This window comes from Periplaneta americana, chromosome 3 (genome assembly GCF_040183065.1).
Source record: "Periplaneta americana isolate PAMFEO1 chromosome 3, P.americana_PAMFEO1_priV1, whole genome shotgun sequence".
In the NCBI taxonomy this organism is placed as follows: Eukaryota; Metazoa; Arthropoda; class Insecta; order Blattodea; family Blattidae; genus Periplaneta; species Periplaneta americana.
Window position 1 is genome coordinate 153,801,725 of NC_091119.1, and position 24,512 is coordinate 153,826,236.

Genomic DNA, 24,512 nt, shown 5'->3' on the forward strand with positions numbered 1-24,512 from the left:
AAGATTCCAGATGCCGATGTTATTACTGCAATATGTTATATAAATAATATTGTTAAAATATTAAAATGAAAAATAAATCATTACATAACCGTACCGTTTGTTTTAAGTTCGCATTTATAGACTGGGGGGGGGGGGGAGACAGACGTATATCACGGCCTGTTGGAGTATAGTAAACACAGAAAACATTTTATAGCAACAATGTTGAAGAGAGATATTTTGGCTTTCCGAAGTTGCCGTCATTAAACAGAAACCAACATGGAGATTTCATTGCAACTAATTAGAAATTCGTCTTTCAGGTATGTAATAAACGATCTTCGCACAAAACAATGTACGATACACGAGCGGTATGTTTGTTTTCATGTTCTCGGAAATTAAAAAAGCTCAACTACGTTTCGCTTTTTCAATCATTTCCTCGAACATGAAAACGTCAACATACCGCTCTTGCAACGTATATTACTATAGCATGTCTTCCTTCGGAAGAGAGAAGCTAAGTCTTGTGTCTTTTAGATTCACAGAACGTAAAACAATCTTGTTCCTGAATGAGAGAACTCCAGACAAAATTCAATGTCCATTCATCGACAATAACAAATTTAATTATGGTGGTACAACGCAAATAAATAGCTCTTTACCTTTTACTCCATTATATACAGGGTGACCCATTTATCTTGTACGCAAGCACCAAACGAAAAATTGTTTCATACAAAAGGTGTACAACTGAAAGGGGGAAATAATACTGTTGGAAAAGCCACACCGGATTCCAGTTTCGATGCCGGATTGAATCCTCTCAGTTTAATCTACGTAATGATTATTATTTTTTAGTCCTACAGAATATATCTGTTATGGTAACAATTAATATTAGAGGAGAAAAATTCGCTCCGGCGCCGGGGATCGAATCCGGGTCCTTGGTTCTATGTACCAAGCGCTCTCACCATTGAGCTACACCGAAGTCCAATCCATACCATAACATATATTCTGTAAGACCAAAAAGTAATAATCTTTACGTAGATTGTTCTAGCAACAGTGCATATTTCTGTACAGATTACTGTGCATATTACTGTGGAATCCCGGTCACTAAGTCACTCAACTGAGTGCGCTCCATGTATAATGGCAATTGACTTAATATAAAATGTCAACATACATGCCCAACTTGGAGTCAGGCCACAAAGGGAAAAACAATGGAGGAGAGGAGTTCGATCCGTTGCTGTGGATTGGACTTCGGCGTAGCTCAATGGTGAGAGCGCTTGGTACATAGGACCAAGGACCCGGGTTCGATCCCCGGCGCCGGAGAGAATTTTTCTCCTCTAATATTAATCTCTCAGTTTAAGTTCCAGCTCTTAGTTTCCCTTTAGTGGCCAACCCCCATACACTATGTCAAAGATGTGTGACAGTGGCACAATATCCAACACACTAATGTGCAGAGGTGCACTCATTACGAATGACTAAGTGGCCGGGATCCGACGGAATAAGCGCCGTCTTAAATCACTAAGTGATTATTTAGGCATATCATATTATTGTGATGTACCGAAGTACGTATGATATTTTCGTGCAGGAATTCTGCATTACCATACGATGAACTGGAATCCGGCTACGTTACTGACTGCTTGAATGTCACCGGTAAGGGTAAACAAGGATCGAACAGAGGGAGGACAATTCTGGTTAGAGTTGTGTGTCAAATAAATCACAATCACCTGTACTGTACATTTTAATATTATGGAAGTGTTGCACATGAAGTGAGACATATAAGTAGTGTACAATAAAAAACAAACAATTATTCTCAAAACACAAAATTTCCGGTGTGCAATCAGATTTCTCACCGATGTCTTATCGGTGTCCAGTACAGAACTGAAAAAATAAGGGTTGTATTGGATAGTGTACAATACTAGGGTGTGTTCGATCTTCAATTACGTCAACATTATGAACTAGACATAAAGAAGGCCGCGTCAGACATTGTTTCTACTCTTAGCGGTGACATTCAAATAGTCTATAAAGTACTCAGTTGTTATTAGACAGAGCTCACGCAACATTTGCAATACAAAACATGTTAGTTCCCATTTAAAAAAAAGAAGTTGACTCTAATATCTTGAAAATTATTTCATGTACAAAAAATACATTGCGTGTATCAGATGTTCCCTTCGATGTAATTGTCCACACCTGTGGGAGTAACGGTCAGCGCGTCTGGCCGCGAAACCAGGTGGCCCGGGTTCGAATCCCGGTCGGGGCAAGTTACCTGGTTGAGGTGTTTTCCGGGGTTTTCCCTCAACCCAATAGAGCAAATGCTGGGTAACTTTCGGTACTGGACCCCGGACTCATTTCACCGGCATTATCACCTTAATTTCATTCAGATGCTAAATAACCTGAGATGTTGATACAGCGTCGTAAAATAACCCAATAAAATAAAATAATAAATAAATCGATGTAATTCAACTTGTAATTGTCGGTTTGTGTATATCTGAAATACTTCACACGCTATCGGAGGTCAAAGAGTTAAGTGGGGCACCCTGCATATTTATTTGAAAATAATTTATATTTTTAGTAAACATTTATCTGGGCCTCACACAAAGGTAATCAATTTCCTAAAAGTTTAAAATGAAGCTACGACTCCCTACAATGAAAGTGTGCATTTGTTTGTTTTTTTTTTTTTTCCTGGTCAATATACTTCATTATTAAAAATCTACAGCGTGAACCGTAAGTGATGTCATTAATTTCAGAGGGTTATTCTTTGTGATATTTCAAACAAAAATGTTTAAAACATTGCTCGGTATTGCTTCCTTTTCCAGATAAAATTGTTTTATATTAAACATTTCATAGTGTGTTTTGGGAAAGTCGTTGATTTATTTACCAATATACTCAGTCAATTTAAGAGAGCTGTGCATTGTGATTGAAAGAATTTTAGGTTTGTTCTTCAAATGTGCAGAAATTTTATCTGAACAAATGTAACTTTTCGTTAATAAACGAGCATTGAGGACACCAATATAGGTAAGTGCCACCTCCGAATATTGATATGGACGAAAACGGCTAGTAAATTTACCTAGAGTCGTCTCATTTAGGACTTATTTTTACGTAACTGTTCTTTCGTAGAAGCCATGCTCTGAACTTTCATCATTTTTTAAAATTCATCACCCTAGACCGGGTTTAAACCCGCAGACCTCGGATCCAACAAAACGGTAACGGGTAGGTCACTGAGGACGACAATGTTACTAAGGGTATTAAATTCTGCAATATGTTTTAATGGGAAAACAGAGGCTGTCCATTTTAGAATAAACTTGAACAGAGCAATTAAATTTCTCGTGGCTACTACATTCTACTGCCAAGACTGGGCGTCCAAATCCGATTACGCGCTTTCTTCTGATCCCATCAGACGACATGCCAAGTACGGTGGCGCCAGTATCACGAGCCCAAAACGTCTGCAAGGAATTAAATTTCACTTTAAATCAAACGACACTTACATATAATAAAACGCAACTGTAGTCCGTATGATCATTAAAGCTACGCTATTCTAAAACAAGACGCATAAAATAACCGTTTAAAATATTACTTCCGCTTCTTTCATTTCGTTTCATGTACTGCAGGCCTATATAGTTAAGATGACCAGTCTGAAGTTTTCACAGAAAAAAAAAGGCATTACTAAAGTGACACAAGTTTTGCAGAAGTTTTAGGCGTTTCTTAACAACATGAAATATGTACTTTATTTTTTACACTGTAAAGAGATTCTATGTTTTTTAATTGGAAGCGGAAAGATAAATAGTTTGATTAAAGTATTGTTTTATTGCAGAAAATAATATAGGCCTATATTTAACTGTCCTTTTTATAATGCATCTGAAAATGAAACTAACATTATTGTACAAGATCTCTATACTGTATATTTTGCAGACAGTCAATAGTCATAGTTGTTGTTCAAATTATGCCCACATTCAAAATGCGATAATTCAATTGATAATTGCCCGGAGATCGAAACTTTAGCACATGTCTTGGGATTCTGTGAACAGGGATTCCTCTTGAGGCACTCTAGACACCATCTTATACGATCCAAATTTGCTGCCGCATTAAGAAATAGGGGCTGGATAGTAGAAGAAGAAATCTTCTAACTGAAAATGGGTCAAAGAGACAAGTAGATATTTTAGCGTACGAGTACAATGCTGACACTAAATAGGGCATCATTCTGGACTCCACGATACGCTTTGAAGCCGAGGTCCACCTTAAGAAGAAGTCGATCTATGAGCCCATAGTCAACTATTTCAACCTGAAATATTCCTTAATTCACGTTGAAGTATTCGGCTTGCTCATAGGTGTTCGAGAGACTACACTAGCTTTTTTCGAATAATTTCGATGGCAATTTGCTCTTCCAACATCTCTGAGGGATGGCATTGTGATAACAGTGTTTAAAAAATCCTGTTAAATTCTTAATCACATGGTGTCACATTAATAGCAATTGTAATTTTTCATGCCCTTTTCTTTGTTTCTTTTTTTAATTTCATTATCTATGTTTGCATATATATATATATATATATATATATATATATATATATATATATATATATATATTTTAGGGTATACCTACTAAGTCCGTAATGGGGGGGGCAGTTTTCAAATATAGTAATAATATTAGCTGCATAGTAATTGTTCAATTTTCTCAGGATACAGGAAGGGAAAATCCGATCATCTTCCATATGTAAATTTATATATCGTTAATATTCTGATCAAAGATAACTACTTCATGTTCGCCAATATTCGAGATGTCAAAGCTAAAGGTAAGCAGCAATGGTATTGGTTTCTCTTGAAGCATCAATTTTGGATGGTGACATGATATCAGATTTATTTACGTATTTATTTCTCTTTAATAATGAACTGTTTGTCGAGAAAGTAACCATGATAATGCTGTTAGACACATAAAAGTCAAGCGCGAAAATTGTGTATGTGTGTATACGATACGTGTTAATCTTTTCATTTAATTTGCAAGAAAACTGTCCATTTTATTGAAAAAATGCAAAGGGATTAATCATTTATCAGTTTCTCTAACGATAAGAGCAAAGATCAGAATCGCACAGCTAGTACTGATCGAGCAAAACAGTGTTAACATTTAGGGGAAAATTATTTTTTTCTGAGAAAAGTATTCATTTGGAACTGATAGAATGTTTTTGTTGTACTCTATTCAAGGAATAAGCTGTTAAAATCTGCACAGTTATATTACTTCACTATCAATGTTGAATACTATTCTATTCTAGCCTTCTAAGACAATTGAGAGAAGAAATGACGCTCGAGAGGAGAGGGACGATACGAATCAGACTATTCCATTTGTCAGTTATTCTACATAATACAAAAAAAAATCACGAAGAAAATCGTTTCTTAAAGTGATTCGCCATTTTGTGTTTTTGATTTCAAATATAGATGCATTAATGTTTTACTCCGAGTAAAAATGATTATACAGAGTGCTCTAAAATAACGTATACAAAATTTATCCCAATTTATTTGAACTAAATAAATGAACAGACCTTTACTTTCTCTTGTGTTGGTTAACTTAAAGTTACAAGTGTTCAGAATATCTATGACCAACATCCATGCATGTTGATGACGTGCAACAGAGCGAAATACAAACTGTATTGTTTCTAGCTGAATAGCAGCACAAGTATTTTTCATTTGATGTGACATGTCTGAAGTGTCCGTGGTTTTGTGGCGTACAAAGTGTTCTTCAGTGTACCCCACAGGTAGAAATCCATAGGTTTTAAATCAGGAGATCGAGGTGGATACTCCATATTTCCTCTTCGTCTTATCCACGTCCCGGAGAAAGTGACTTCAAAAAATCTTCTCACATTGGTGTGGTAATATTGTGGCGCACTATCCTGCTGAAAGTTACACTCTTCATTGAGAAACCGGAATGGTGTTGTTTTGCAATACAAAGTAGGCACCTGTAACAGTCGTTTCAAGCAAAAGACCCTATCATTCCTCTGGAAAACAGACCGCACCACGGTGTTATCCCTCGTAGATTAATTGCTCGCCCTTCCACTACGCGGGGATTTTCATTAGCCCAGTACACAGTTACGTCAGTTAATAGTAACATTAAGTTTAAAAGTTGTTTCATCACACCAAACAATTATTTCCTGAAAAGATTTCTTTCTCCATACATTTTCATAAACCACTCACTTACGTCAGCAGTCATCAAAACATTGCACCCTAGGGCTAGCGTCTCTTACCCGTGGATAAGAGGCATTAGCGTGCATCCGTGACTGCTGGCGGATATGCTTTCTCCCTCTCCCTTCTGCACGACGGAGCATATTTAGTTACACTCCTTATCCTTTACCCATTTCAGCGAGTACTGACGACCACTGACTTACGTGGTTCGGGTTCCGCATATTGCAGATAGATAGTAGGACTGTAACCCATTTTAAAGTTGCAAACCACTTCGGCGGGCCACGCTGTGTATGATGTGTATCTGTGAAGAGTTATGTCGCATACCAGGGTGAGTGTATATGTAAGTGTTCGTGTAAGTGCAGTGTAGGGAATGGGCGAGGATGATGATGAAGGTGATCTGGTTCCGGCACGTAGTCTACTCAGGTCGAATAACACCAGGGAGGCCGCCAGGCTTAACGTCCCCGTCCGACGGACGAATCACTATCAACGGTGACATATGCTTTCTCTTCATATGCACTGCGGTGAGGTTTGGGATTTAAGCCAAGCATATTGGTGCACAATCTAGCTAGTGATTAGAAGTTGTGCACCGCCACCTCTCCTATACCTGGTAAGGTTTATCTTGTCTCAGTAGCAATAAAACCAAGTCCCTTCAAATGAGGGTTGTACATTTTCAGGATTCCTTTCAAAACCTTGTTATTGTACAGGCTACCGGAACTCAGTTTCTTGAAAGACAAACTCAGTGACGGAACTATATAGTACGAAGAGATATATTTTATTTTATTTTGCGCTACAGAATGTATCAACCAGTCCCTTCCGCCACTGGATAGATGGACGGCATCGCTCCACTCCCCCATCGCCATAAAAATACAGACGAAGTAAGACATACCTCTTTTTTCTTTTCACAGTGAGACAAGATACATCACACAGCCTTTAGTTCCGAGGTAGAAGTTTTACACGAAAATCTCTGACTCCGACAGGAATCGAACCCGAGACGGCTAATCTGGAGGCAGACGCGCTACCACAGAGCTAACTTGACGGACTCCACTCAAAACTGAAGTCGTCTAGCTGGATCGTCCGCATTCACTGCACGAAGGAATCTCGGAATGTACGCCTTCCAGTTTTCACGCCGCAAAATGCGGTGGACAGTGGATTTACATAATTAATCTCACAAGAGCATTGCCTTAGACTTCTTCGGGGATTGTGTGAATGTCAGCAACACTGTTGAAACACTATCGTTGTCGTCGACACTCTCGGTCACTCTCTTCTTCTCCTTTTGCACTGTTCTATCAGCCTCTAACTTGTCACGTAATCTTGCAATATTGTTCTCCATGTATGTGGTGGTATTCCAAATCAAATTCTCCAACATCGCACCTCACTCACATTCTTCGAATTCCGATAACACTTATGAATCCACTCACGTTGCTCAAACGATAAAAGTGGCTCTGTCATTTTCGGTTACAATGTTGTGGTGCCTTCTGGTAGAATTGACCGCTATTGCTGACGCCAGGGTTTTTGACGCGTGTCCTTGAGTACAATGCACAGTCTGCAAGCATCTATTGATGTGTAGCTGAAAATGGTACCACCTCCTATACACGTCACTTAAGCAATCTGCCAACCACAGTTGTCAGTCTTGCTGCCCAGACTGCGGCAAAAGTAAGATACTCGCACTTAACTTTCCTGCGGTGTGTCCTTGAGTACAGTATCCAGTCAGTGAGTTTCTGTTGCCACTGCAGCTGAGAACGGTACCTCCTCCTAAATACGCGTCACATCAACAATCTGCCAATCACAACTGCCAGCTTTATCGTTTATAGACTGCTACAAAAGTTAGACACTCGCACTTAAGTTTCCCATTACTTATTTCACATGTCAAAATCGGTGGCGCGTCCTATACTACAAAACAAACGAACGCACGCATAGATTTCGCACTACCATATCCTATGCAATAATTATCAAGCAATTCTATCTTAATTTGTATTTGTGATATTATAACATTCAAAGTGTGAGTACATTATATTGAGACACTCCATATTTCGAACCTGTCATAACACAGATTTAGGGCTCCTATTCAAGACAGATTTCTTTAATATATTATAACTTCACTGATTAAATTATCGATAAGTATCTTCCGGAAGTTTCATAGTTTGTTTTATTTCAGAGGCTTTAACTTTATGCACATAAATTAACTACAAAACTATCATTTTAAGGGAAAAATTGTTCCGAGGCCAGGTATCGAGCCCGGGACGTTGGCTAAGCGCACCAACGCTTCATCGACTAAGCTACCCAGGAACTCTACCAGACACCGACTCAATTTTTCCCTTTTTATCCACATACTTCAAAGTGGATTGACAAACCGTCAAACATTCAACACTGAGTGCACACAAGCTCAATCCGTAGAGCGTTGGTTCGGTTAGCCAAAGGTCCCGGCCCCGAAACAATTTTTCCCTTAAAATTATTCAAATCAGCTTCACAGGAAGATACTCTTCTTATGCTGTGGCTATACCTGAAAGCTAGATTTGTATAAAACTATCAATTTACCGGTATAAGTTAGGTTATATACAACTACATATATTCGCGTTTCTTACAAAATAATGCAGTGTTCTCAATAATTATGCTAACATCTACAGTATATGGCAAATCAAGAAGTTTTATATACTTTTTTACGTTACATTATCGATATTAATACTCTTTACTCTGATGTGGACATGAAAGGGAGATGCTATACACGAATTCCCATGTTGATTACGAAACAAAACACTCGAACAAAACATATGAGTCCCGGACATAACATTGTTCTCTATCGAGTCGAGGAATAGCCATTGTTCAGGGGTAGAATGGTTAATGTCCACAATTTGAAAAATTTCTGAACGCTAACAGATGTGAGAAACTGGAGTTATTGTGCAAGGCAAATTCTCCATATAATACCAAATACTTTCCTCTACCTGTAGAACAGTTAACATTTAAATACACCTCAATAACAGAGTGTAGCGTGGAAAAGTTTCTCACGACAGAAAACCATTGCGAGGAGCAACAGTCAAGTGATGGCCATAAAGTGCTAGTTATCGCTTATTTTAGACAACGAAGCTACTTTGGTTCAAATTATACAATCGAGAATTAGTATTCTTGTCACTTTTAGGGAAACGTAATTTATTTGTTTATTAGTGCGTATTTCTTGAAATGTTTAACGCCATAATTAGTCATTTTTAAAGCACGAATGTTCGAGTTCTATTCACAAGTCGTTGACTGTCATGAATCTTAGATGGATCTTCCCCTTTCCGCCCACATTTTAAGGCGAAATTGAACCAGATAGAAAATTTAAATTTATTACATAACCTGTAACTACTGTATGTTTAACATTTTTGCTACTTGTGGATATGATCACATTTTACATAAAGATATGTAAGCCTATGTTACGTAAAATTAATAAATATAATTTAATAATTTCACTGTGTTCAACGTTAGTGTTTTAGCGTCAAACATAGTCTATGAAATATATCCAACGTTTCGGAACTACGTGTTGGCTTAATCATGAAGAATGGGAAAGAAAAGGAATCGTTTTTTATGTTAACAACAGCCATGTTCCAAGACTGAACTAATGTTGAAGTCGACGCACATTTCCGAAACGTTGGATGTTTTAAAAACCATAACACATCCTGAAATCGTAAAATCCTCGCATCAGTATCAACAAGTTTAGAAAGATGTAATCCAGCATAAGAGCAATTACTAAATGAAGAAAAGTAACAAGGCTCGCTAACAATAGCAGAAATGCAATTTTATGGAATGTCAGAGGCAGCTGTAGAACTGATAGGATTCGTAATAAAAGGACATAGAAACGATAATGTCATAACTAAGGTTACAGAAAATTGAAAAAAAAAAAAGAGGTGTTGGCCACTAATGGCGCATACAGCATAATACTCTAGTTCTCAAAGTGGGGTACGCGGATCCCCGGGAGTCCCCGAAGCTCAATCTGGGGGTCCGCGAATATTTTGGACAGGGACTTTTTTTCCTTCATTCAGAAGGATTTTTTTAATTTTTTTCTCATTTGTCAACAATATCATAAGCGCATTGGCTTTTGCTGGTACAACTTATAAATTTGCTCAATTGTCAACATCCTTTTTGTATTATTTAAATAATCTAAAAATGAAAGAAACATTTTCTGTGTCGCAATAATGCCTGCATTATATGGAGCAGAAAAATGGACATTACGACGAAGTGAAGAGAAGCGACTAGAAGCATTTTAAATGTGGATATGGAGAAGGATCGAACATGTGAAATGGACAGATATAATAAGAAACGAAAACGAAGCAGTGTTGGAAAGAGTGGATGAAGAAAGAATGGTGTTGAAACTGATCAGGAAGAGGAAAAGGAATTGGCTGGATCACTGGTTGAAAAGAAACTGCACTGGAAGGAATGGTGAAGGGGAGCTGATCTATTCAGAATTTCCTTAACCCTTAACTTGGCAAAGCTTAATTTCTCACACTACTTTATTAAACCTTGTCGGACCGTAAAGAAAACAACTGTCGCAATGTCCATATTTTTATGTGTTGTGCAATATTATAGTATTGTGAAATTTTAATTTTCCTACCAATTTTTTTCTATTGTTCTATTAAAATTATAGCATACTAGTGGCCTGTGCAGCAAATGCTGCTACAAACTAAGTTCGTGAGACGTTCAAATAAAAATTTTTCAGATTTATTTTCAGTGAAGAATACTTGACATTTTGAAAGTTATTTGCTTCCATAATAGTTAAACATACCCCCTCTTAATGTTTTTTTATGCCAAATACTTTTCCTTGCACCTATCCGTCTTCAGTTCTTGAGTTTCAATGCGAAATAGCAAGTAACAATGTCAGGACGATCAGCGAGTTTTTCATGTGGGAGTAAGGAAGTAGCTATTTCAGGTCATTGCGGATTGTAGGTGAAAGTTAAGAAAATGTAAGGTTTGTATGCTTTGAACAAAAGACTTAGCATCTTGGTATAGCTGCTGCATGTTTCGTGATCTATCCTGAAATGTAGAGGGGAAAAATCACTTTTTCCCACTAAGAGATCTTGCTGAGGTGATCAAGAGACGACAAAATCTTGTAGGCCTCTTATTTTATAAGTAAGTAATACTTTTTGGTCTTTTCTTAGGAATTGTAATTTTTGCGCTTCCTCCAGACAATACTGATCTACCAAATACTGCTGGATTAATTTGTGTAACAATGAATGTTATCCCGTATATTTTCTGTAATATATCCTGTTGTGAGGAATCTATTGCTGAGATGCAGAAAATGAGGCGAATGATATGTCAGAGTTGTAGAATCTTATATGCGCCCTAAATAAAATTGTCCATCGTAAATCGTTAGCAGTTTCAGTGTTTCATTCGTTGCTGGTTGCGGGAAATAAACTCACTCATCACGGTAGCAAGAAGTAAATGGCATGCTATTTTCCCTACAACAAAATATGCTTGGCAGCGATCACAAATCTAATCTATTAAACCAAAGAAATATTAAATTAATTTTTATGCAGTTTAAAGACGCAGCTAAAATAGGAAGCATGACTCAATTACTACCAAGGAAAATTAGAGAATCAGACATCATATACATATCTATACCACACTGCCATTAAATATATGAAAAGACCCACACTACTTGATTAATAACTACAAAAGTATTTCATTTTTAATAACGTAAGTTTTATAGTTTTCAGTAATATATATACGTTACTCAGTAAATTATAGAAATGAAGATCTAATATAAAATATTCTTTCTCTGCGTCTACTTACTTAAAGCCCCAAAAGGTTTCACTTTCATATCATCAGTATATCATTATGTGTTGCATTAACTATAATAATATTTCATTTTAATGGTAATAATGTCATCCAACATTCTTAAGTTTTGTAGTTCTTAATATCCAATACACAGTTGTTCTCATAAAACTACAGACCGAAGAATCAGACCTGTAAATTATTTTGTATACATTATCAAAAAATTACACAAATGAAGATCGACATATTGACATTATGATGTGAAATAGTCTATTGTTTATTGTAGTGTGTTTTTTGTTTTATTCTGATATGCAATTAATTAGTTCTCAGAACTGACGAAAGATGGACTTTGGAAAATAGGAAAATTATGTAGGAAAATTGACATTTCACTGAAAACTACTATTTTTCTGAGAAACTTTGGATTCCAAGCTTCAAAATGAGGGGTCATTTATTAAAATCCGTCCAGCCGTTTTCCCGTAATTTCCATTACCAGTTCAAATTATATATATAGATAACATATTATCCTCTTATATCCTATAGGATACATTGTCAATTTAAGGGTTAATGGCAAACGCCTCACTACCTTGGAGGACTGCAGATTCAACATGGAACAGTTCATCAACCAGAAAACCGCTAGATTTTGGAAGTAAGGAATTTATAAACTTCCAGAGAAATGGCAATATATTGTCGATAATAATGGCTCATAATGTACAAGCTAAAGTTTGTTTACATACTGCCTCTTTGTTTTGAATGACCTTGTGTTTAATCTTTTGTAAATAAATTCTATATTATCGTACCTCAGATTGTTCGGCAACTTCTCTGTCGCAGCTGTGTTGCGGGTGTGCAGTGTTCTCAGGCGTTGTTAGTGATTGAAACGTAAGAAAGAAGGAAACGAACAGGCGCACAGTTAGCCGAAAGGCTAAAGCATGGACTTTTCACGCTTGTAACCTGGGGAAGTTCATGTGGAAATTGTGATGGAAAAGACGGTGTTTTGTGGTAGGTTTCCGCGGAGTTTCCCTCCCCCCTCTATACTTCGTTATTGCACCATTAATAATCATCGTGCGGGGCTATGTAGTTTGCCTACAACGGTGCACCGAGGGAAACAACTTCGGCATCAAAAATAATTACAACTTCGGCTCGTTACTCACAGATGGAAACGCTTGTGTGAATGAAGCAAAGTCAGGTATGCATACCTACCATTCCATTTAAAAAGAATGGTTGCGAGAGTGTAACACATTATCGCTCCAAAAGTTACTAGTGACCTTCGTATGTACTGTACAAGGTCCCATCAATATATTTTCGAACTGCATTTGTATTTAGGGCCTATTACTCCGTTAAACATATAACATGTATGTGCGTGTCACTGAAGATCGTTGCTTGCATGCCTGTTGAATCAGTCTATCAAACAGCGACAGATTGTTTTCAAAACTGAACTTCTACACGTGATTTTGTGCAAACATGTCAAGGATCTATTGCGATTTTTTTTTTTTCTGGAAACTCTTCATATACGCCTTATGAATAGTCTCCTTCTCTGCCTTTCAAAGTGATGCACTTAGTACAGATTCCAGACGTTTCCTTGGTTTCAGTTTCCTATGCCCTGTGTGCTGCATACAGAGCAGTCCGGAAACTTATTGAGTGCCTCTTATATTTATGTATGTATTTAACCCATCGTTCCGATGTCGGAAAATAGATACCCTCTGACGGAGTTTCAGTACCCACAAGGAATTTAGTTACACTTATTTGCCGACAGGGACAGAGGAATAAACGTCACCTAGCATGCGACTAAGATATTACTAGGACGCGGGAGAGGAGAAATTTGGTCCAGAGGCTCTAATTTAAGTCTGAAGGTCTTTAACGTGCCGGAAAACTTCGACACGGGACACACGGCTTGAAGTTCCTTCCGGAGGACTTGCGCTTCAGATTTTTGCGTCCTGAAAAATACATCCACACCAGCTGGGTTTGAACCTGCAACCCTTGGGTCTAGAGGAGAACGCTTTAACTTCACATTGCATGTTAAATCTTGACGTATAAATACGACGAATTAGAAAGAAAAATTATATTTATGTTTTCAAATCGGATACATGTAAAACTTCAGAATTCAAAAAACAAGTTTACTAAGTTTTACTCCCGATCTCGGCTTCAATGAGTTTATTCTACGAAATCACGTTCCAGCCGTGACGCGACAGCCCATAAAGGGCCAAGACTGACCAACCGGCTGCTGGCCTCATGTCCACATACCACAGCAGAGGTGAACGATCATCCAACCAGAACAGAGGTATCGTGTGGTTAGCACGATGATCCTCCCAGCCGTTATACCTGGCTTTCGTAACCGGATTTCGCTACCTATCGTAGCTTCCCAAGTGCATACGATGCTGGGTCGGAACCGGTTCCATAACTGGCCATTTCATGAGAAAATTTCTTCCCTCATGAGGACGAAAGAGACAAGGTAGGGTCTAATAATTAAAATAAAAATGGTGAATAAGTAATCAAAACATTTTTAAAAAATGGAAAAGAACGTGTTAGTGAATGTAAACAACGCAAAAAAGACAAACAATTTTATCAGGTATAGTAGCTATGAAATATAATAATTTATATACATTAATTGTATCCAGAAATGCATATAGAGTGTTAATTGGAAGGCCGAAGGGAAAAAGGCCTTTCAGGAGGCAGAGACGTAGATGGGAAGTTAATATAAAAATGGATTTGAGGGAGGTGAGATATTATGGTAGAGATAGGGACCGATGGCGGGCTTAGGTATGTGAGGACGGCAATGAATCTCCGAGTTCCTTAAGAGCCATTTGTAAGTACTACATCAACTGTAAATGTACTGTATCCAGAATATCCGAATCACCTTCCTCCTTTGCATTTAATATCTGAGCGGTTGGTGTCGTTTACCGCTAATACAAAAAGAACACTAAGACACAAAGCTGACAATTATGGAATCCTTGGCCAAACTATTTCAAATGTTTTACGCAATTAAAGGAACTATGGATTCTATGAATCCCCACTCACTTTTTCCCTCCTTCCTTATAATCAGTACAAAACGTATTAATTTGCCGTTATTTTGAAACTACTTTTATAATATACAGATATTGTTGAAAAACTGGAGAAATCTTTTTACGATTTTCATCACCAGCAAGACTAGGACCTCTGAAATTTAGGCTTTACCGCATATACTTGTTCGTCAAATCGGACTTCTGGTCTAGCATTCGTGAAGAGTTATGTTATGTTACGTTACGTTTGTGCAATCTGAAAGTCACATGGAACAAAGCAAGGGATTACTTAAGAGGTCGGCCGTCGGTCTCGTTTGAGGTCTGATCTCTCCCCTCGGCTGTCGGATCCAACCACCTAGATCCGTTATTGATATTATCCACGCCAGTCGCCGCCGGACTCCATCTCTTCTCCAGGAATCATCATCATCTTCTTCAAACAAGTATTAGGCCTCTCGAATGGCCTGTTACGTCTCCTCACAACTGATCTCGCCATCTCTTTCTAGGTCTTCTCAGCGATCTTCTTCCTCTAGGCATATACTGTAGAGCAGCTTTTGTTATGCGTGTTTCAGGCATTCGGTCTACATGTTGTATCCAGTTAGTTCTATAATTGTTAATCGTCTCGATTAAACTTTCCATTTTTAGCTCCTTCCTTATATCTTCATTTCTCTTCTTATCTATCAAGGTGTAACCTGCCACATATCTTAAGAACTTCATTTCGTTAGCTACAATTCTACGTTCTTGATCTTTTCTTAATGTCCAACTCTCACTGCCATAAAGGAATGCTGGTAGAACCATAATTTTGTAAAATTTTAATAAAGTTTCCTTCCTCACTGTTCTGCCCAATGTTTGTCGTATAGTTCCGCAAAAATGATTAAAAACATTGATTTTAGTTTCAATCTCTGAGTTTGCCTTGTAGGTCACATTGCAGCCTAAATATTTAAATGTATTTACTTGTTGTACAATTATATTATTTAATTCAATTTTCACCCGTAATGGTTGTGATCCTACAAATGCCATAGTTTTTGTTTTTTTCTGCTGAGATTTTCATATTAAAATCAATGGTTACTTTATTCAATCTGAAAATTGCTCTCTGTAGTTCATTTTCACTGCCACTAATTATCACTTGAACGTCTGCATAAAATAATGTTGTAAAATTTAGCTTATTAATGGTAAAATGTTCAATCTTCGTCATCCATATTTGTATGACTTCATCCATGTATATATTAAACATAGTGGGTGAGAGGGGACACCCTTGTCGCACTCCCTGATTTATTTCTACCATTTCGCTTGTACCGTTCGATATTTCTCCAGGAATGTTATCGAAATTCTAACCTTAAGTCTCCTCTACATATACTGCGTGTTCAGTTCAAAGTGTGTCATGGCTCGCTGTAAGCCGTCATGTGGCTATCTGTTGAGCCTAGAGAATTAAAAAATGTTATGTTTTATTTAACGACGCTCGCAACTGCAGAGGTTATATCAGCGTCGCCGGATGTACCGGAATTTTGTCCCGCAGGAGTTCTTTTACATGCCAGTAAATCTACTGACATGAGCCTGTCGCATTTAAGCACACTTAAATGGCATCGACCTGGCCCGGGATCGAACCCGCTACCTTGGACATAGAAGGCCAGCGCTATACCAACTCTCCAACCAGATCGACAGAGATTTCAATCTTCCTACACTTCCACAGAGGCGTATTACTTATGTGCCAGAGAAGTTGCCTGGCAAGTACGGCGTTCATTCTGAAGAGTACGTACCGATACGTACGGTAACGCCGGTAGTGGCAGGAATGTGAACTGTTTGGAAACACGTACTGAGGTGAGTCTTTTCTTACTGTCGGGATATGTGGAGAGGGTTAAGACGATTACTTACGTATTTGTTGACATTAACTTGGACGGTCAACATGGACACGGAGCATTTGATTTGTGTTGTGGAATGTTGCGGTACGCAACCGATAACAAATACCCTGCGTACGACTTGCCCGCGCAAAACACAGTTCGAAAGAGGTTATGGTAGCACACAGACTTTACAGACCGCCATCTTTGCTACGACGTTCAAGTTATATCGTACACGTTCTCAAGTTTAGATTGAACGCCTTGATTAATAGGGAATTTCTCTGACATAAAAGCTCAAACTCGCTTCAAATCGCTGACTCACAACAGTGACGTCATGACACACTTTGAAATGAACACTCAGTATAAGTTAAAAGAATATGAAAGGCTATTGACCGATGTTCTGTCGACAACTGGACCCGGCCTAAGCACTTCTATCGGCTATATTATCGGTCAGATTGCAATCATTTAAATATTTTTCTATACATGAAAACAGGCACTTCAAAGCGATATAAATGTTAAAATATCAATTTGGTTTATAATGAGGCTCCAGATATAGTTCTTCCTTACATTCTAACTATACTTCTGTGAAAATTCACCTACGAGTAACCAAGGAGGTACAGTAACTCCCCCCTTATAGCTGTTTCAGTTGTCGGCGGTTAATCTCGGCGACATTTTTTACGTATTTTAGCGCCTAGCGTCTTAATCAGAAGATTTTTTATAGAAAATATAGAATTTAGTCGCATTCTATATTCGTAGACTGTGGTAATATTAATAACTTAACATTGTGCTTAGTGATATTACTTCCAGTATTTACTCTTCACTAATCTGATACGTGAGCTCACAAATATAATAATGTATCTAATGCCTACCCACTTCACTTGCGTGATTCGGGTTCCGCATATTGCGGACAGATGGCAGGATTGTGGCCCATTTTCAAGTTGCACACCATTTTAGCGGGTCATGCTATGCATGACGTATATCTGTGAAGAGTTATGTCGTGTACTAGTTTGAGTGTGTCAGTGTAGTGTAGGGAATGAGTGATGATGAGAAAGGGAGAAGGGGAAACCTGATGCCGGCACGTAGTCTACTCCTGTCGAATAGCACCAAGAGGTCGACAGGCTTAACGTTCCCGTCCGACGGACGAATCAGTATCAAAAGTGGTAACACAGAACAGATAAAAAAAATGACAAAAGCGTTTTCTCAATAACAATGTCTCTTCTATGTCTATTGTAAGGACACGGCGTTTGAAGTTGGAGATTAAAAAAAAAACAAGAGTGTTTTAGCTTACGTATTTTCCTCTATTTTTAATTTATAAGTATCTTTTATCCATTTAGGATACAAGTTAATCGCACTTTTCAGATTCTGACAAATTGCTATAACAAATAAATGTTTACTTGGGATGAGAAAAACGTGAGAAATTCGTCTGGCATTACAATATAATGAAAACATACAAACTATCAGGTTTAATAATATTATTATTATAAAAGTGCAGGGATAAAACCCAGGATGCCGCGATAGTGTTTCTTAGTAACCACATTATAGTACCGGTAACGTAAAATCAACAAGTGCAATTATTGTTGTAGCGTGTTATAAAATGTTTATAACATGCTACTATGTAAAAATACATAGCAACGTGTGTTTTACTATATATGAAAATAAAATGATACTTTTGCAATAGAGGAAACCCAACTACAACAAAAGTAGGTAAAAGCTTTTGTCTATAGCTGGTATCTAAACTGGTCTTTATTTCACAGCCCTTAGCAACCTAAACAATGTCTTTATTCACAGCATTGAATTAAAAGTTTTTAATTCACTGTTGTGAATTAAAAACTTTTTCCATGACAACCAGCGCATTAGCAATCACAAAATCCATAAATTCATTCACAAAGAAAACGCGTATAATTTAGAACTAAATTTAGATACAAATAATTAAATTTAGATTCCAGCAATGGATAAAATATTGTAGAGCACACGAGAGTAAACAGATTTTATGCGCTCGTGGAAATTATCACCTTCGGCTTCGCCCCCTGTGCTAAACTTTCTACTCGCGCATAAAATTTAATGTTATTCTCTTATACTATAAATTAGTATTATTTCCAAATAATGCGATTAAAACTGCAACAAAGATTTCTCTCTTAACCTCATTCGAAAAACGATTTTCAGTAAATCCCTGCACTAGATCGTTGGTACAGTTCTCACTGGCATCAAACGTAACAAACGGCTTCACGGGGCAAGAAACAGTGGTCCGACCGTAGGGGTGGTATCTGTGATCGAAACTGGGCCTAGATAAGAATGAGTGGAGAGCGCCGCGCCAGTAGCGCAACGCACAGCCACAGCGATGGTCGATGAGTAGCATGACAGTTAAGTATTGTTATGCAGCCCACAAATGCATGACAGCTGAGTAGCGACAAATATCCCGCGCTTTCGGCATGACTGATGGATTGTTATGGACCATTAAAACAATTATTAGCAATATGCATGGCAAATTAGTAAATTGTTAGTTATGCGACCGAGTTGTGCTATTTGAGCTCCATTTAGAATAGAAGCGATCCCCAGTTGTTCCGCAGTATACTATAGATAAATCTGACCAATATTTTAGTTTTTAGTCATGTTCCAATCCCGGGAATGGGAGCTGCTTAGCAAGTAGTGAGTACGTGTCAACTCGGAGGCGACGTATCGATCGTCGATGGTTATTTCTATTTTATTTTATATAAGTGGAAATAATTATGTGATGTAATTTCCGTGTAGAAAAAAACGTACGGGATTTCAGATTTTGCTATTTATAATAACTTAAAAACGTGTTAAATAGGCCCACGTCTTCTAAGATGTGAATGTATAATTCGTAACGAACTAATCAATTAACCTCCATTATTCCATTCTCGACGTAATTAATTTCGATTTTACTCGAAACAAGATTATTGCTCTCCTACTTGCAAAATGCAAAATATCAGCATGTTGACGGCTTTTCTCCGATATCGTGCAGCCGTAACAACTAAACATACATCAGCATAACAATTTTATATTTACCAAATTTAAGAAAATAATGTACACTCATATCAATTTCAATTTACAATTTTATAATAGACTTATAATTTATTCTCGGTTTGAAATTTAACACACGCTCTTTTCAAATGAATTTTAAAATTAAATTTTAATTAATATACTTTATTCTTTAAAAATGTTTCAAATAATTTATCTTAAATTTTAATAAATGTGTGTTAATTACTTCCATATTAAGATCTTTCTAGTTCTCATGTTTATCATGGAGTCCCATCATGAAAATACGACTTCCGTTAATACACAATGAACTCGGTAAATAAACTAAATATTTGTAATAGTTTAATACATTACACAGCTATATAATCTTTTTTTTTTCTATCTACAAAATTATATCTTTAACAATTTTCACTATCCGCGGACAAGTGATAGAAGCTGAAATGACATCAGGTTCATTATATTATGCTGTTCATTTGACAATAACAGCTATAAATACCGCATTAAAATATTTTCTTCGGGATGACGCAGTCTACCAACACACCTATAATCATCAGTAAATCTGATAAGCTAATTCATAAAAAATGACGACTGCTGTAATAAATTTATGTTAGAAGTAAATGAGATTCTCACATAGTTTATGAACTCAGAAGTCCTATATCACATGCAAGGTTCTTATAATTTTTAATTATATAAAATCACATTTACCCTGCCAATAAACATCAGGTTTAAATTTATTTATTAGGATATTCGGTAGGGAATGAATTGTTCTATATAATACACACATAAAAAAGACATTTCCTGTCTATGTCGTTTATCCTTCTACGTAATCAAATTAATATAAACTTAAATAACTTGCTAGCCCATAGATGTCCAATTGCAACTCGTTCGAAGTAGCACCTGGCGTAAGCAACCCGCAGTGCATATTCTTCAAGGTCGTTTTTACTATTTTATATGGAAAGTTATTGACCTTAGCAGAGCATGCTTGACGTGCAATATCTCTTAGTTCTATAGGAGTTTGGACACTCATGCAATAGCCGAATGACAACATAAATTTGTATTTGTATTCGTTGGCAGCAAACATAATTAGTAACATTTCTTCCCTCGTAATTAAATATTCGTACATTGTTTACAGAAAATGATTAAATGTATATATTCGCGAAGAAAGTAGTTTAGAAGAGAACTACACATTTAAAATTTTTGTACAAAAATGGTTAATCAATGATCGAATATAGTAGAATATAAAAATAAGAATCGGAGAACTTAATAGTTTACATTCATGAACCAAATATGCTATGATGTGTCAGAGATGGGTACTATTACTATTACCTTGTTCAGTTATAAATTGTGGAGAAATGTTTTATGAAATAAAGATAATGGCGAATTATTACGATCCCCATACCCCCACCACGTTCAAGTCAACATACCTATCCCCACCATGTTCAAGTCATCATACCCGACAAATGCTGCATAATCTTGCAACATAATTTCATCGCACTTGCAAGTACAGTATGTCACTGTACTGTAGTTTCATGCTCACACAAAAAAGAAAATACACATATTTTATTAAACTCAATTAATGCAAATATGGTTTTGTGCTGCAATATTTAAATTAGTGAGACTAATATTTTGAACAAAAACCACATGCGACCTGTTTTCCCTCTCTCTAAAAAGAGGCAGATACCACAGATCAGTCAATTTTCTGAAAATAAGTTGATAAAACTCAGAATGTCATTACGTTATAATAATTATAAAGGTATATTATTTTCTTCTCCCCACACGAACGCATTTGAAAGAATACTCCTTTCTCAGTTTGATGGCTAACTTAATTTAATAAATATTTGACACTATATAATTAACTGCTATGCATCAGTATATAAACACCAGGTGCTGGAGCACTGTTTTCGGCATTTAAGGCTGCGGTATAAATTTCGTAGAAACGCAGTCATCTAAATTCCATTTGAAATGTATTGCAAATGAAAACTGAAAGAAAAAAATGGAATTTTAGTTCAAACCGATGGCAAGGCATCTCCATTTAAAATAAAATGTATGGTGGTCCTTATGAAAATCTAAACAAATTTAAAGACTAAGTTAAAAAATGTAAAGGAACATGACCATATAAATGGGCCCTATTTAAACATTAGATACAAAACACATCCCTGGCAAAGTGCAAAACCTCGTAAACCCTGAGAACGAAAATTTTCAGGAATGCAATAAAACTGTTCTGTGTAAAATTTTGTTTGACATAAGGGAAAAAGTACGATTCATAAAATTAACAAAAGTATGGTTTATAAAATTATCTCAAAATTATTTCACACGATTTTATGAATCATATTTTGGTTCGTATGTCAAAACAAATTTAACAAAGAACAATCTTATTGCATTCATGAAAATTTTCTCAGGACTTACGAGCTTTTCCACTTTTTCCAGCGATATGCTGATTAATACATACAACGTATTAGTGGCAATGATGTAATAGATTCTAAAACAGTAAGAATAGTCTGTGTCAAGTTCTTCGGTATTGTGATGATTGAAACATTCTAGTAAAATGACTAAAATTCCCATACTACAGATCAATAATAGCCCTATAACATGATGAGTTGTTCACAAGAGTTTCTTCGTTTGTAGTAATTTGTATGAGAATTATCGTATAATAAAATTACTTATAATCAGGTTGATTATTTTGTATCAATTCATGACTACAAATGAAAACTGAAAATAAAAACAAGTATCGTAATTAAAGAATCGGCTTCCCATTAATCGGGTGATAAGTTCTAACACTGAAACATATGGTACAGATAGTAATGTCTCATAGACTCTTAAAACATACAATGTTGTTGTTTATTAAGTCTTCTACTAGTCCAATCAACAAATAAATCTGAAGAACAAAATACGAATTCTAAAACTAAAAATAAGCGCAACTGACGGATAATTTTACGGGAAGCCTGCTTTAATAAAGACCGTTTAAAAAATAATTATTATACTTCTAATCATAAAAAAGTCTATGTTTAATTAATCATCAAATGCTTTTTTCACGAATGGTACATTATCGTTCACAAAACATGATGTGTTTATTATCGGAAGGTGTGGCCCTCCCTCTCATGATACGTACAAAATAACATGTACTATGTCGCCCATTAACGATCTGAAATGTTTGTTTTTGCCCATATGCTGGCAATGTTATGGCAGATTTCAAATGTTTATCATCCTCACCCATAATTGATTTTCTGCCCCATTATATCCTTACAATAACAAATATCAGACATATCTCATTGAACAATTTCTTCCCTTGTCCTTCTCTGTACTAGCATTTTAACCAATCCCAACCCTCCATCCACCTCACCGGTAAGGGGCGGAGCATAAACCCAGAACAAGCACGCTGAATATATGTTCACAGGGTCAAAACAGTAATGAAGTTTCTAATATGTTCACTGGTTTGCCGCATATACATTAAAATATTAGCATTATTCCGAAATTAAAGCACTTAAACTCCTTTTCTTACCTGTTTTACTAGTGGGATAAGAGTTTGCTCGATACTTTTGGTCCTTATTTCCAATGTGTTCTGCTCCAGCGGCTTTTCTGCCGCCATGTTGGGCTTTTACTTTTGATTGCCGGTAAGAATAGATTGTAAAGACCATTCAGCGACATTGGATCAACCTGTTGAGCAAACAATGAACTACGAAGGAACTCGGTATTCTATGGCATACCATAGATGGCAGTATGATATTTCATCATCGCCCCAACAAGTGTATTGCGCCTAATGGCCCGTTCTCAAGCCGTCTCTTTAAAGGTTTTCCTAGTGTCCTCTTCCCTCTTTGACAGTAGATCAAATCAATAAATTGTCAGGATTGAAAGCATAGAAATTCTAGACTTCAAAAATGAATAAACTAACTTACAAGGAACCCGGAGGTTCATTGCCGCCCTCACATAAGTTCGCCATTGGTCCCTATCCTGAGCAAGATTAATCCATTCTCTATCATCATATCCCACCTCCTTCAAACCCATTTTAATATTATCTTCCCACCTACGTCTCGGCGTCCCTAAAGGTCTTTTTCCCTCCGGCCTCCCAACTAACACTCTATATGCATTTATAGATTCGCCCATATGTGCTACATGCCCTGCCCATCTCAAACGTCTGGATTTAATGTTCCTGATTATGTCAGGTGAAGAAGACAATGCGTGCAGTTCTGTGTTGTGTAACTTTCTCCGTTCTCCTGTAACTTCATCCCTCTTAGCCCAAATATTTTCCAAAGCACTTATTCTCAAACACCCTTAACCTATGTTCCTCTCTCAAAGTGAGAGTCCAAGTTATTTGAAGGATTCGTAACAAGCTTATGAATAATAATAATAATAATAATAATAATAACAATCACATGGTGATTAATTTAAAATGCACCCAAATAAAATAATAATTTGAACTTTCGTTCTCTATACTACACACAAAAGGCATTCTCCTGCATTCCAAAATTAAAACATGTTTTACTTCATTTATAAATTGTACTCTTTAAGCAGATATGGTATAAGTATTTTTGTTTACAAATTTCTATAATCATCCTTCTCCTCTCAGAGTGTCGATTCCAAATACCTCTACAATTTTTTTTCAAAAATTACTTTATACATGTATATATTTATATATTTTTAATGAACATTGGAGGAAGTTTGAGTTTATATATGAATTAAAATGGCGTTAAAAAAAACAGTAGTGTAACTGTAAGCTAAAACAGTGGGGGGGGGGGGGGTGCGTGTGTGTGACATGCCTATCCACTTCACTTGCGTGATTCGGGTTGCGTATACTTCGGATAGATGACAGGACTGTGACCCATTT

At 36.7% G+C, this 24,512-nt stretch overlaps 1 protein-coding gene and 1 non-coding gene across 2 annotated transcripts in view; one reads left to right on the forward strand and one right to left on the reverse strand.

The window, feature by feature from the left end:
• The window catches only part of alpha-Catr (alpha-catenin related), a 104,540-nt gene extending 81,220 nt beyond the window's left edge, over positions 1-23,320 (reverse strand). Inside the window, exon 1 of the mRNA XM_069821968.1 lies at positions 23,190-23,320. Within this exon, the coding sequence (XP_069678069.1) occupies positions 23,190-23,276 (87 nt within the window). The 5' untranslated portion in view covers positions 23,277-23,320. The remainder of the gene's footprint in view (positions 1-23,189) is intronic.
• On the forward strand, positions 1,215-1,287 carry TRNAM-CAU (transfer RNA methionine (anticodon CAU)). Its single transcript has one exon. It is a non-coding gene; the product is annotated as a tRNA-Met (tRNA).
• Positions 23,321-24,512: the final 1,192 nt, after the last annotated feature.